Source organism: Mesocricetus auratus, unplaced genomic scaffold (genome assembly GCF_017639785.1).
Source record: "Mesocricetus auratus isolate SY011 unplaced genomic scaffold, BCM_Maur_2.0 Super-Scaffold_100009, whole genome shotgun sequence".
NCBI classification, from domain to species: domain Eukaryota; kingdom Metazoa; phylum Chordata; class Mammalia; order Rodentia; family Cricetidae; genus Mesocricetus; species Mesocricetus auratus.
This window is the reverse complement of record NW_024429193.1, coordinates 67,471,098-67,484,621: the sequence shown is the minus strand read 5'-3', so window position 1 is coordinate 67,484,621 and position 13,524 is coordinate 67,471,098. Positions and strand designations below refer to the sequence as shown.

General features: G+C 55.0%; 1 protein-coding gene and 2 long non-coding RNA genes across 7 annotated transcripts; 2 read left to right on the top strand and 1 right to left on the bottom strand.

Moving 5' to 3' along the window:
• Window positions 1-589: 589 nt before the first annotated feature.
• On the top strand, window positions 590-1,895 carry LOC121142446. 2 transcript variants are annotated; one of them, XR_005879481.1, is made up of 3 exons: window positions 590-826; window positions 1,275-1,368; window positions 1,541-1,893. It is a non-coding gene; the product is annotated as an uncharacterized LOC121142446 (long non-coding RNA). The 2 variants fall into 2 exon arrangements; XR_005879482.1 differs by having other exon boundaries at window positions 820-901; window positions 1,541-1,895.
• A 515-nt stretch (window positions 1,896-2,410) lies between these two features.
• Window positions 2,411-6,804, top strand: Crabp2 (cellular retinoic acid binding protein 2). Of its 3 annotated transcripts, none has more exons than XM_005080107.4 (4): window positions 2,411-2,632; window positions 5,446-5,624; window positions 5,793-5,909; window positions 6,425-6,804. In XM_005080107.4, exons 1-4 carry the CDS (start codon window positions 2,563-2,565, stop codon window positions 6,473-6,475), a joined length of 417 nt encoding a protein of 138 aa, XP_005080164.1. In that variant the 5' UTR covers window positions 2,411-2,562; the 3' UTR covers window positions 6,476-6,804. The 3 variants fall into 3 exon arrangements, with proteins under 3 accessions (XP_005080164.1, XP_040608454.1, XP_040608455.1); XM_040752520.1 differs by lacking the exon at window positions 2,411-2,632 and adding an exon at window positions 3,268-3,447; XM_040752521.1 differs by lacking the exon at window positions 2,411-2,632 and adding an exon at window positions 3,991-4,128.
• A 5,158-nt stretch (window positions 6,805-11,962) lies between these two features.
• On the bottom strand, window positions 11,963-13,269 carry LOC121142224. Of its 2 annotated transcripts, none has more exons than XR_005879203.1 (2): window positions 12,958-13,269; window positions 11,963-12,578 (listed from the first exon to the last, which is right to left on the bottom strand). It is a non-coding gene; the product is annotated as an uncharacterized LOC121142224 (long non-coding RNA). The 2 variants fall into 2 exon arrangements; XR_005879202.1 differs by having other exon boundaries at window positions 12,988-13,269.
• Between the last annotated feature and the right edge of the window lie 255 nt (window positions 13,270-13,524).

Here is a 13,524-nt window from a genome sequence, read left to right as displayed (position 1 = left end):
TTGCCTCTGCTTCCCTATTGTGTCTCCAAACTTCTGGCGGGAGAGGGAGCCCCACGGGGGGAGGGGGGTGGGATCATGAAGTGGGGTCACTTAGGGCAGAGCTGCAGCAGATTTGGTTATAATTGAAAGGCCAGAGGCACCAGGAAATTCCTTTCCTTATTGATCCCAGTGGGAAATTAAAGGCAGTAGTTGGGCATGGAACTCCTATTGACTGCAGCTCCTCCCTTCACCGGGCCCTGCCTCTCGAGGTGGCATCCGCCATCCATCTCTGCTAGCCCTCCTAGGGCCTCCAGGGTCCCTCATCCCTCAGAGTCTCCTTTTCCCAGCTGCCCACCTAAGCACCCCTCCCATTCCCCTGGAGTGAAAGGGCTGCTGGAGGCTGAAGCCCCCAGCCCTAGCCGGTCATCGTATCTCCCCCACCCTCACTCTCAAGGTGGGGTGCTTGGAGCTCTGATCGTGAGCAGCCAAACCACGAACACATCTGGAAGAAATTCCCCGCCCAGTCCTACTTCCCTTTGTCTTACTTCTGGTTCTGGAACTCTAAGCCAGTTGCTAGAGGAGGGGTGGGGGGGTGAAGAGTAGGGGGTGGGCCCGGGGCTCCCACTCCTACCTGGGGGAACCTCCTCCCGGGCTCTGGCCTCTGGGATTCGCCATCCCAGGCCTGGTAACTGTCTGAAGGTCCTCAAAGCTCTTGGGGAGAGTGAGGGCTTGCCCTGCAGTTTTCTCTTCCGTGAGGGAGAATGCCAGCCGAGTAAGCATGGGCTCTCCTGCCTCTGGGCTCCAGGAGTCTGGAGCCGTGGAGATGGGCACACTGGCCGGTGAAGAGGTACTGGGCACACCGGAAGTGGGCAGCGGCACCCGTTTCCTGCCTTGTTCCCTTCACAGGCCTCTCCACTCTTGGGTTAGAAGCTGGATTTCACTGTCAGAACCTAAAACCCCCCCTTCACTGTTCTATAGCAAGGCGATGCTGGGGGCGCGGGGCAGGGAGCGCTCCAACCTGGACTCAGAGTGTTACCCAGGGTCCCCTTCCTCCCCACCTCTGCAGCTGTCTGCGGTGAAACTGCTCAACCTGGTGTCCTCTTTCTTCCTGTGGCGCCTGTGCTGTTCCCTCCACCCCTCACCCCACCCCCAATGAGCTCTCCTTTTTACAATCTGGAACCTTGGACTCGGGCTGACGGGTCCCACTCTCGTGGGTGGTGGTGGCTGCGGGGCGGGTGGGGGTGGGGGAGGGGGCGGTCCAGAGAGGCAACCTCCCTCCCTCATCCTCGACCTAGGCCTGACTCTCATGACCCTGTCTGGCCTGGCGTTGAGGTTAATCCACAGCTCAATTCGATTCCCACCAAAGCCTGCGAGTCCCCGGTTCACCAGGTCAGGACTGCCTGCTCCAATCTTGGCACGCTGACAAGGAGGGGTCAGGCAGGGGACCTTGTTTGAGATCCTGGGGGGGATTCAAGAGGATCCCAGAAGGCTGGTGGTGGGGCTCCTCCGGTTACCCGCGTGCCTCCAGGCCCTGCCTGTTCTTTCTGTTCCTGGTCTCTAGATCTTTCCACTAAGGATTCACCCACTTAAAAAAAAATCCTCGAAGGGGCCAGGCCTGCCGCACTGTCAGCTCAGGATGTGGACATCTTACACCGAGACCCACCCCCTCCCGCACAACCAGCCTTCCCCCCCAATCCCAGTAGCATCGCAGCGCACAGGGGGCCCGGGAAGCGCAGCCACAGAGAAAGCGCCTTAATAAAGAGTCGTGTCAAGTGATTGGCTGTGACCTCTGCCCTCCTAGCCTCGCCCGGGGCTCCAGCTTAACCCTTCGTTGTCCGTCCAGTGCTTGGGGAGGAACGAATGAGTTGCCTTGTGCTCACTCACTTCAGGCGTCCCCAGGCATTACTCGAACCCAGAGCTGAGTCAGGGGGGTGGAGGACAGAGCGGTACCTCCCAGTCACCCAAAGGAACGCTTGAATTCCAAGCTCTCCATTGGATTCCGTTCAGGGTCCAGTGCCAGATGCAAGACCCCAGTTACTGCTCTAGTGGGGTCTCCAGATGTCTGGCGCCGAGCTGTCCAGAGCACCGAGTTTGGTAGCGGGCTAGTAGGAACTGGTGAAACGGGACCTGCATTCGCCCTGCAGACCGTGAGACTGGAGCATCCATGACCAGGCGAGGCGTGCCCTGTTCTTGCCAGAGGCACAAACCCTGTGCTTGTCTTCCGACGCTTCCCCGTCCGCCTACTGATGCGGGAGAAGGGTATTTTGGCCGCTAGAGAACCCTAGACCCACCCACGTTCTAGAAACAGGCGGGATTCCGGAAAGGATTGGGGTGAGGTGGCCACAGAGCAGTGCCCCCCCAGGTGGGGTGGAGGGCGGGGCGGGGGCGGGGCCGCTTCTTGCACCAGCTGGGTATAAAAGCCTAGAGCGCCGGCGCCCAGCAGCTTTGCAATTGTCCTCCACGCGGCTCGGACCCCATGTGGAAGGATTAATTCCTCAAAGGGGCAGCGAAGTATCTTTGGGCTAAAGGACTTGGCGTCCAGTGCTCCAGCTGATCTAAAGAGAAAGCCACCTCACTGCCACCATGCCTAACTTTTCTGGCAACTGGAAGATCATCCGATCGGAAAACTTTGAGGAATTGCTCAAAGCTCTGGGTAAGGTTTTCGAGCTCTGGGGAGGGGGCAAGAAGGGCGCTGGATTCCTTGGAGCGGAGGAAGCGAAGGCCATAAAGAAAAGGGGGCCGAATCAGGGGGTGGGCGCCTAGGAGTCTGCATCCTAGAAAAGGGGCGTGCCGGATACCCTGGGTCCTGGGGCACCAGGCCCTGGATCTTAAATCCTACTTTCTGAGGCTGGGCGCCCACCAGTGCCAGCTTCAATGGTGACTCAGGGCCTGTGAATCAAGTAAAAACCAGAAGCACGAGGTTAGTCTGGGGATGGGGGGTTGGCTAGCCTCGGTGCCTGGACCAGAGAGGGCGCCGGGACCTGCTGGCCGGGAGGGCACCTGGCTCAACTTTGAGATTCCGGTATCCAGGGAGCCCTAGGAGACATTCCAAGCTCTTTCCACGTACCCTAACAGTAACCCAATCCCCACGACAGGGCCATTACCCCCAACACTTGGCCCCGCCCACCAGGTGGTCCACCTCTCTAGCTCCCGCACCCTCCCCCACTTGCACTTTCCGCTCTGCTCTCCCCACCCCACCCCCACCTGTGAGACAAACATTTTCCTACAGCAAGCGGGCTCCAAAGCCCTGAAATCGCTCTGGACAATTACCACTTTCTTGGATTTCAACAAATGTCCTCGTGTGAAACACCAATCCCCGTTTCCAAAAGTCCCTCCCAGTCAGGGACCAGCTGCACCCAGCGCTGCTGGGCTGTGAGCCAAGAGTGGGAACACAGAAAACACCCAGACGCTCTTTCGGACCTTCCCTGCCCAATTTCTGCTGCCCTCCGTCCGGGACTGGTCTAGAAGGTACAGGAAAGGCGAAACATTGAGGAGAGATGGAGTTAACCACCCGGGGAGTGGAAACAGCACCAGAGCCTAAGATCAGCATGCCTTCCCTTTCTGGACTGGAGAGGAACGGGCTTGGGCTGGGAAGAGGGGAGACCCTTTGAGGAGCTAGGGACTAGACAAAAGTAAGCCTGGAACGAAAAGGAATGTTGCGCGGGATGCGGGGCCTCCATTCTCATCTTCCCTTGCTGTTAGTCCTTTGTGTCAGCCAACCGCAGTGACGTACCCATTTTTCTTGCTCCCCCAATTTGCTCTGCCCCCCATTTGCTCTGAATTCTGGCCTGGCTCCCTGGTGGGTATGGGAGCCTGGCATCAGCCCCAGGTCCCAGCGGGAAAGAAAGGCCCAACCCTATTATCTGCCTTCAGAATGTTTGTCCTCCCTGTAGGGTCCCTTAGAGCCACGCGACTTGCTAGGGGGCAGATTGAAAACAGACCTGTTACGCAAACCGCCCTGTGTCAGCCAAGGTCATCTGAGCCAGGCCCCCAGCCCTGCAGATGTCAAGACAAGGTAGAGTGAGGCATCTTCTGAATCCAGTCTCTGCAGACGCCTCAGTCCCTGTTCAAGGGTCCACGTTATGGAGGAGGCTCCGGGCTCACCCTGGTAGTCAGGGCCAACACAGCAGGGCTTTTTGTTGAGACCGGGTGAGTCAGCTTTGGGGCTTAGTGTAGTGTCAGTTTTCTTCTCAGGAACTATCCCAGAGCTATGGGGATGCATCAGCATGTGTATGTACGTGAGGGGCCTTGTCAGTTCGAGTGTCTTGTCCTGTGGTGTACCCTTGAAGGGTTGGTTCTCCCTCACCTCCACAGGCCTGGAGGGGTGGGAGTAGATAGACCCTCATGTGGGTGTCCCTACCTTCTGGTTGTGCCAGCAGAGTAATGTTCTCCATCTTCACGGTCTCTTCATAACTGGGGGCAGGGAAGGAAAGCAGAGACGGAATACACAGAGACTGAATACACAGAGGCCAAGTGGGAAACCCTAGAGCATCCAGGGGCTTGAGACACTAGCGTGAGGGAGGGAACGTTACCCTTTTCTTCCCCTTTGAAGGAGACCTGGGGGCACCAGAGCGCACCCTGGCGAAAGAACCTTGTCCATATTACTTGCATGAAATAATGGGTTTCACTATATTCTGGCTCTTTTTTTCTTTTTTTTTTTCAAGACAGGGTTTCTCTGTATTGTTTTGGAGCCTGTCCTGGAACTCGTTCTGTAGACCAGGCTGGCCTCAAACTCACAAAGGTCCGCCTGCCTCTGCCTCCTGAGTGCTAAGATTAAAGGCGTGTGCCACCACTGCCCGGCCACTGCCTGGTATCTTAAGTTCTTAAACATGGAGCCCTAGGACAATTTGAAGAAGCTATTTCCATTCGACAGTTGGGGAATCTGAAGCCGGAAAACGCTGAGCTGTAAACTGCTCAGGGTCACTCCACTGGAGCAGGACTGTCCCAGCTCCTGGAACTTACCCCCCAAGCCTCTGGCTTTCTGCAGAGGGAGCGTCTCCTCTGTTCCTCACTTCTGGGAGGTGCAGAAGTTGTGCAAATCAGGGCCTAACCTCACACCAGACAGGGTAGACCGCTGGGGCAGAGAGGAAAGCAACCTTGCTTGCCTGGTCTATGGTCTACCCTGCAAGTGGGCACAGGGAGCGCAGTGGCGCTGATAAGCCTACCTCAGCGGTCTCCAGCCCCGGGGTGAAAGCCCAGACTGAGAGCCTGCCAGGTAGCCCATGGGGGAAGCTGCCCCTCAGGACACTAGGAGTGGGTTTCTGGAAGTCGGTGAGTCCTGTGCACTGCTGGTCACGGTTCAGGCAGTATTCTCTGCCCCTCCTCCCTCTCCCCACAGCCTTCCACCACTGCCCCTTGTCACCACCCACCCCATCCCCTACCCCCCCACCGTCGGTCTCCAATGGGGTTCTTCCGGCTGTCTCGTGGCAGGCAGGGTGTGTGAGGGCCAAGCCTCTCTCCCTGCAGGGGTGAATATGATGCTGAGGAAGATCGCTGTGGCTGCAGCCTCCAAGCCAACAGTAGAGATCAAGCAGGAGGGTGAGTCTTTCTACATCAAAACCTCCACCACTGTGCGGACCACGGAGATTAACTTCAAGATTGGCGAGGAGTTTGAGGAGCAGACTGTGGACGGGAGGCCCTGTAAGGTGAGGACTGGGGAGGGCACCTCCCTGTCACAGCTCCTACTTGCCATGCTTTTCAGTGTCCAGCCTCCCTATACCCTCATGAGGGAGTCCTTGGAAGGGGTCTGTCTCCTTTCATTTGCATTGGCCCTGACTGTGAACTCAACCCATTTGGCCTCTGGTCTCTTGCAGAGTCTGGTAAAATGGGAGAGTGAAAACAAAATGGTGTGTGAGCAGAGGCTTCTGAAGGGAGAGGGCCCCAAAACCTCCTGGACCAGAGAGCTGACCAATGATGGAGACCTGATTCTGGTGAGCGCCGCCCCTCCCATCCTCTGGAGACCCCTTCTGCCTTCAGCCTTCTCTGCCAGGCTCCAGGCTACATCAGGTCCAAAAGTGGCTGGGGCCATTCTCCTCAACCTCCTGATGGGGCTGTATTGTGTAATAAAAATGTGCCCAGAGCACATCTTTAATCCCAGCACTCGGGAGGCAGAGGCAGGCAGATCTCTGTGAGTTCGAAACCAGCTTGGTCTAGAGAGCAAGTTTCAGGACAGCCTCTAAAGTAATACAGAGAAACCCTGTCTCGAAAAACCAAAAAAACAAAACAACAACAACAACAACAAAACCGTACCCAGAGGCACCCACAGCTTTCCAGTAGGCTATCCCCGCCTGCCTCTGGACTCCGGGAGGAAGTGGGTTTCTGCTTGATCCCCAGCAAGGATGCCCAGGCACTCTTGCATCTGCTCTTGCCTGTTTGGGCTTGGAAGTAAAGATGTCTCAAGCTTCCCTTTTAACGCCTCACCAGATAACCGCTTCTACCCTTCTAGACCATGACAGCAGACGACGTTGTGTGCACCAGGGTCTACGTCCGAGAGTGAGTGCTGCAAGAGCTGCCAGAGACTTCTCTCCTGCGCCCCTGCCCTGCCCCCAGCCACTGAGCTCCCTCCTTGTCTGTCTCACAAGCTAGCTCTCCCCTTAGTCCTCAGACTCACTGTCTTTTGTTCCTTGCCTCCTCTGTGCCAGAGAGGGACAGTCTAGAAAAGCCTAGAACCCCGTGCACCATCATGGATCCTCTCCAGGTCAGCAGCGTCAGCTCCACACCAGGGTCCTTCTTCCTGGAGGAGACTCTCTCTGGCCTCTACCCTTGTAGTCTGTATGATTAGAATATTTATTTGTTAATTTTATTAAAATGTCTTAAAAAGTAAAATCCTGTGGCTCCCCGGGCAGTGGTAGACAAGTGGCCCTGTTTGGCCTTGTCTGGGGTGCAGTGGGAGAGGGTGCTGTCCCGGCAGGCCAGCCACGCACGGCACGGCGTCTCACTTGCCTGGCAGCAGTGTCTCCTCTACTCTCTTCCCCAGCCCTGGTCCCCTAGTCGGAGCGCTGTGTTCTCAGGAGCTGACTCCCACTCTGTCACCCGTTTCCCACAGTGGCCACATGCACTGGCTTCCCACATGGTCCCACATGAGCCCAGTGATGTCCACAGGCTGCCCTTGCTCCCGTCTGGGACTCTCAGAGAAAAGTGTCCTGCCAGTCAGCACCCTATAGCTGCCGCTGTCCTTCCCCCATACCTCCAGATCTCCCACAGGCCCTTTCTGCTCCTGGCTTCACCCTCCTTAGGCACCCTCCTGAGCCTGCAGAGTACAAACATACTCAAGGTGTGACTACAGGCAAGTTACTCAAACATCTTTGGACTTTTGGGTTTTTACAACACCAAACTGTTTTAAAGCATGGTGGCTTATACCTTTAGTCCCAGCATGTGAGAGGCTGTGAGCTCAAGGCCATTCTAGCTACTGGGTGACTCCTGTCTCAAAAGAACGTACCGGGTGGGGAGATGACGTGGTGGGTAGTGCTTGCTGTACAAGCATGAGTGCCCAGGTTTGGAGCCTTAGAACTCACATGGTGTAGCTGGATGTGGTACAGCTAGATGTGGGAACATTCTTCCAGAGACAAAAGAAACCCTGGAGGCTTGTGGTGTACAGAGTGATGAACAACAAGAGAACCTATTTAAACAGAGTAGAAGACGAGGACCGACACCCGGGGTCGTCCTCTGACCTCCGCTTGTGTCATGGTATGTGTGTGCCTTCACACACACGCACACACACGCGCACACACACACGCGCACGCACACACACACACGCACACACACGCACACACACACGAGAGAGAGACAGAGAGAGAGAGACAGAGAGAGAGAGAGAGAGAGAGAGAGAGAGAGAGAGAGAGAGAGAGAGAGAGAGCGCCACCACTACTACCTTTAGTCCCAGCAAAACAACTCAGGGCTGGACATAGCTTGCCTAGTGCTAGAATGATTGTCTAGTAATACAAGGCCCTGGGTTCAATCCCCAGTATTGGGAGTAAAAATAATCACAAAGTTGGGGCTGCCACCAAACAAAAAGAGGGCTAATGAGAAAGCTCAATGGGTAAAAGCAATTTCTGTGAAAACTTGACAACCTGAGTGGGTTCCTAGAACCTACAGCAGAAGAACCAACTCTTGAACATTGCCCTCTGACCTTCACATGTATGCCATGGCATGCACAAACCCTCACATATCACACACCATAATAATAAATAAAACAGTCCTCATTTGAACAGCACGTATGCTGAAACTGCAATGAAGCATATCGTATTTTTCAGAACACCAAAGAGTTGGGGATTTCTACTTTTCTAATTCACTCTGCACAATTCTAGGGAAATACATCAAAACCTAACTTATCATTTCAGTACTCCACGTGAAAAATTAGCAAGGATGGATGTAGGTCAGGGACAGAGCACAAGTTCATGCACAAAGTCCAAGTTTCCATCACCAGCATTACAAAACAGAAGCAAAACCAGATAAAATAAAACAGAAATTACCTTAGCGGCCTCTTCATGTCCAAAATGAAGGAAAATGGTATTAGGTCACCTTTAAGTGGCCCTTACCCTTTCTGCATTTAGCTCCTTCAAGAAGGTTTGCAATCTTATCAACCCATTGACCCTCAGTGTGTCTGCTAGCTTGGCTTGGGTAGTGCAACAGTTTTTCTCAGTTGGTGTTGCCATTTGAATGCTCCACTGCTTCCTTTCCTAGAAGGCCAAGGTGATTTGGGACCAGGTCACAGGCTGTGAAAGGGGTTTTGGGTGTTTTATTTGGCTCCTAGGAGGAATTGGGTTAGAGAAATGGAAGAGTAATTGCAGAGCAGGCAGGGGGCTGGTATGATGTCTGGGTCCAAGGTAGAGAAAAGTAAGGCAGAGAATGTGGTTTCTCTCTGCAGATGGGATGAATTGGGGGGCGGGAGGGAGATGCTGAGGATGACCTTGGGACACCTGACTTTGGTCTTTTCACAAATGGAAAAAAATTCTGTTGAGGACAGGCTTCAAAAAGGGTCTTTGTCTCCCAGCACTCAGGAGACAGCGGCAGGTGGATCTCTGTGAGTTAGAGGCCAGCCTGGTCTACAGAATGAGTTCCAGGACAGCCTGGGCTATACAGAGAAACCCTCTCTATATAAAAAACAAAAAACAACAAAAAAGTAAATAAACAAAAGGGACAGATATTTCTCCCACGGATTTCTTGCTGGAGTCCACAACTCAGTTCCAAGCCTTGGTGCTTTTCTTCCTACGGTGTCTGTCCCCAGCCTTCAACGTGGCCTCTACTCTGCTTGCCCCTGGTCCTGGGGTCTGGAGCTCAGGGGATTTGAGCTCCTCAGTCTTACTGCAGGCTGCTCAGAGTCAAGGCCCCCCTGAGAGCTATGAGGTTTGCCCCTCTTGCCCCTTCCCTGGGCTCTGTTCAGAGTTGGGATGACAGGCAAGTTACAGTCCTGGTCAGGGGGATGGGAGCAGGGTGTTCCCACCTGACTCAGCTGTGAGAGAGTTGCTCCAGCTTCCCGCCCTGCTGCAGCCCTGGCAGTCAGCAGAGCCTCTCCTCCACACCGTACATGAGTAAGCCTTCCTTACTCAACAGTGCTGCTGGGAGCAAGGGCCTCAAAGGTCCCCCACCCAGCACATCCCTGAGGTTCTGCACTGCCTCTGTGGTAGAGCCGTTTCTCTCTGAGGCCCAGATTCCAAGAGTTTAACCACAGGAGGACCAAGCCTCCAAGACAGCAGAGTGTCTTCACACAAAATGGCATCCAGGAAGCCATCCAGAGAAAGGGCAGAGACAAGGAAAGGGCCTGTGTGAAGAGATGGTAGGGAAACCGCCGGTCACTGGCAGAGTCTGTCAATACCTTAGGCGAGAATGGAGACAACTCTTATTTCTGCCCTCCAAGAGACAGGAGCTTGGAGTTAGGGAAAGGCCCATCAATGACAAAAGTCAGCGATTGTGGACACAGGGGAAGAGACCAGAGAAGATCATGAACAGGACTCAGTGGACCTCTGAGGTCCCCAGCACCAGACACCAGTGCCACGTGTGGTATTGATAGCCAGGGTGGAGGAGCCCACAGGCAGGAAAGTAGAACTAGAGTCAGGGAATCACGAGAAAGAAAAAGCGGCAGGGTGGGAAGTATGGGGGGGATAGTGCGTGCGTGCGCGCACGCGCGCGCGCACACACACACACACACACACGCATGCACGATACAAATGCACACACAAATGCATGCACACACACGTGCACACACACACAAATGTACACACACATACATGATACAAATGCACACACACATGCACGCACAACACAAATGCACACACAAATGCACTCACATGCATGCACGATACAAATGCACACACACACGTGCACACACACAAATGCACACACATGCATGCACGACACAAGTGCACACACACATGCACACACATGCATTACGACACAAATGCACGCACACACGTGCACACACACACAAATGCACACACCCAACCTAGGAGAGGCAGAAAATGGAAAAAAAATACAAAGAAGAAGAGAGAAACCTGGGCAGACAGATGAGGCCAGGAAGGGTCAGAGAGAGTAAGGAAATCTAGACCCCAGAGAGCTGAGGTTTTTAGAGGGACAGGCAAGGAAGAAAGGACCAGGTGCTATGACCCCAGGGCCTGACAAAGAGCTTATGGCCCTTACTGGCCAAGACGGATGGGACTGGATGCCAGGGCCTTTGTGGTGGAGAAGAAAGGAAACCGCTCTAAGGAGGTCGTGGAGGGGTGGGATGGGGGTGTCCTGGCCCTCTCCTTCCCTGAAGGACCGGGAAGGAGCCTCTGTGTGGGTGAGAATTGGGGAATGGGTTGAGTCCAACCAGGTGTTTCTCCAGGCTGGGCCGTCTGTCCTGCTCCAGCAGGACAGGGGACAGGGTAGAGGGTGTGACCACAGAGAAAGTGATTCGGTTTAGGCAAGTAGAGGCAAACAAAGCAAGAGGCCCCTGCAAAGGCTGCTGAAACCCTCCTTGGGACAGCAAGGTGCCCGGTCCAGGTCTCCTCACCCTCCTTTGGGCCTGGCACTGCCCTCCTGACCTTTTGGCTTCCGCTTGCTTTTTCCCTGTTGGCGCTGCTAGTCGAGAAACCAGTTCTGTTCCTGCCTGGATAAGGATCTTAGCAGGCTCTTTCCAGGCCACTGCAGAAACCTGTCAGGTCAACAGCACCTGTGACAGCACCCCACAGCTGTGAGAACTCCCACCACACCTCCACCCAAGCCCTGTCTCACCTACTTCGCTAGGCTAGCCGCAGTGGCCTTACCTACTTCACCTCCCCCTTAGCGCCCCGCTTTTCTAGCTACCGCGACCCAGAAATACCGCCCGGGGTCTCTTTCTGGAACCCATATGCTCTTCAGAGAAGGTGGAAAGGGCCCTCCCTTGGCTTTTCCCTGAGTGCCCAGGAGCCAGGCCCTGCTTCCCGCTACCCCCTACCCTCATGAGCTGATTGACCTCCTCAGCCCCTGCTCGGGCTCCCCACAGCTGCTCCAATCAATTGTTCCCCTTAGCAGGCACAGAGGCCTGAAGGGCTGACCTCACTTAACCCCAGCCCCCCTGGGCTCCTCTTGAGCCTTCCTTCATTTCCCACGACACCCTGGCCTCCTTCTTGTCCTTTGGAACAGCAGCCCCTCACTCCTCAGAGAGAAGACTAAAGGTCAACTCTAGTTTTCCTCTTTGTCAACCCCTGGCTTTGTCAGGCACCCTAAAACCTCAGTCCCCCACCCTGTTCCTCTCCCAACTTCCCTTAGGGATCTGGCCATGCTGGGGGGCAGTGTGAGAGCAGCAGATGGGAGACTGCTCTGGAAGCGTCTGGGGGTGTAGGTGTTGAGCAGTGACTAGCCTGGTCCCATCTCCACCCCTTAAGTTAAGCCAGTGTGTCAGGCTGGGACTCCAGCTGGTGACTCAGACCCCAGCAGCCCGCAGCTGAGCTGTCCCGGGTTGGGTTGGTTCTGTTCTCAGGAGAGGGGTCATGGAACCAGAGAACAGAGTCCTACAAGAAAGGGATCCTAGGATTGTGCCTTTTCTTTATGTGAGAGAAAAGCAAAAGTAAGGCCATAGTGTGTGTGGTCACTCAGATGTCAGGGAAACCCTGCTCACATGAGTGATACTACATGGCTCAGGACAAACCAGCTTGGTTCCAAAGACGGCAGTCATCACCCTGGATCTTCTTTTGTGGCGTGGAAAGGCATGTTGGTCATTCCCAGGTCCTTCCTGAGCTGGCGGGAACCGCTGATGATTCAGGAGGAATTTGAACTTAGTTCTGACTTCTGTGACACAAAAGTCACCTTGCTCTGGCCCTCCCTGAGGAGGAGGACTGGGGAGGACTAGCCTCGTGCTCTGGTGGGCAGAGTGGACATCTGCTGACTCGACTTCCCCCTCTTCCCTGTGAAGTAATGGCTTCTGGGGGTAAAGATGTCCACCCAGTCCCTGCCTTCTCCTCTCCCAGGGCCTGCACCGCGGTGCTGTTGAAGGGAGAGCCCTCCGCTCCTCTGCCAGCCTCTTTTCTGACTCTGGTTATGCCCCTTCTTCACAGCGGCAGACAGAGGTTAAATCTTTCAGTGAGACCGTTCCTCAGCCATCTTTCTCAGCACAGACCCTGATTCTCCGAGATCAGCAGGAACTGTGGAAACAGGCAGAACGGCCAGTTAGACCCAGAACCCCATCGTGGGGCACGAACAAGTCCCACAGCTCAGCCGGTGCCTAGGACTCCCCACAGCCTTCCAAAACTTTTGAAATTTCCAAAATATTAAAAGTCTTTCCTAAAGGCTAACTTCAGCTCAAAGGCTCCGCAGCGGGATGAAACACGCAGGACCGGGAAGGAAGGCGAGCAGACAGGCAGAAATTTCTCCACCACTTTCCCTTTTCTCTTTGTCTTCTCTTTCCCAGCCCTACTCTCTACTTAATCCCCCATTCAATTCACTGCTGCTGGCAGGGAGCCAGCATTGTTCCTGCCGACTCTGGTCTTCCCTCCTCCTCCCCACCCCGCGGTGGGGACCCACAGCAGCCCCTGCGGGTTAGGGCACAGTCACCACTGCTGGCCCCGCCCGGGCCTGGAAAGTTGAGAGTTTGGGTTTCTCAGGGCCCCATTTATTCCGAATGCCATCGGTTGGGAGGTAACTGGAACGCCCCCTCTCCGCAGCTGCTCCGCACCCAGCGGCCCTTCCGTCTCCGAGCCGCTGGAGCTAAGCTCTGCAGGTCGGCGGAGAAGCCAGAGCGGCTCGGGTGGGCGGGGCCCCGGCTGCAGGCCCAGAGCCCTCGGCTCATCCTTGCTATCCGCCCGCTTCCTCCTGCAGCTCCCACTCTTGCTAGGCTCTAAAGCCCTCTCTGAGGACTGCCCAGGGCGGGACCAGGACAGAGAATCGAGTATCTCCAGTCTCCTGGCAGACCGCTGCGTGCACCCTGAACAGATCCCTAAACAGGCTTCTCCCTCCCTCTGGTGGCAGCTTTCTAAAGCGCAGTTGATTTTTTTTTTTTTAATTTCTTAGTACACAAAGAAATACTTCGTTGTGAGATTGTGACACACGTTTACCACTATACTTGGTTCTTATTTATCGTGTCATCGTCTG

Bases quoted from the DNA above. Each gene is read 5' to 3' on its own strand.
- Crabp2 (XM_005080107.4), top strand. From the start codon at position 2,563: ATGCCTAACTTTTCTGGCAACTGGAAGATCATCCGATCGGAAAACTTT. The intron at 5,625-5,792 runs GTGAGGACTGGG...GGTCTCTTGCAG, and splicing joins TGGACGGGAGGCCCTGTAAG to AGTCTGGTAAAATGGGAGAG. The intron at 5,910-6,424 runs GTGAGCGCCGCC...CTACCCTTCTAG, and splicing joins ATGATGGAGACCTGATTCTG to ACCATGACAGCAGACGACGT.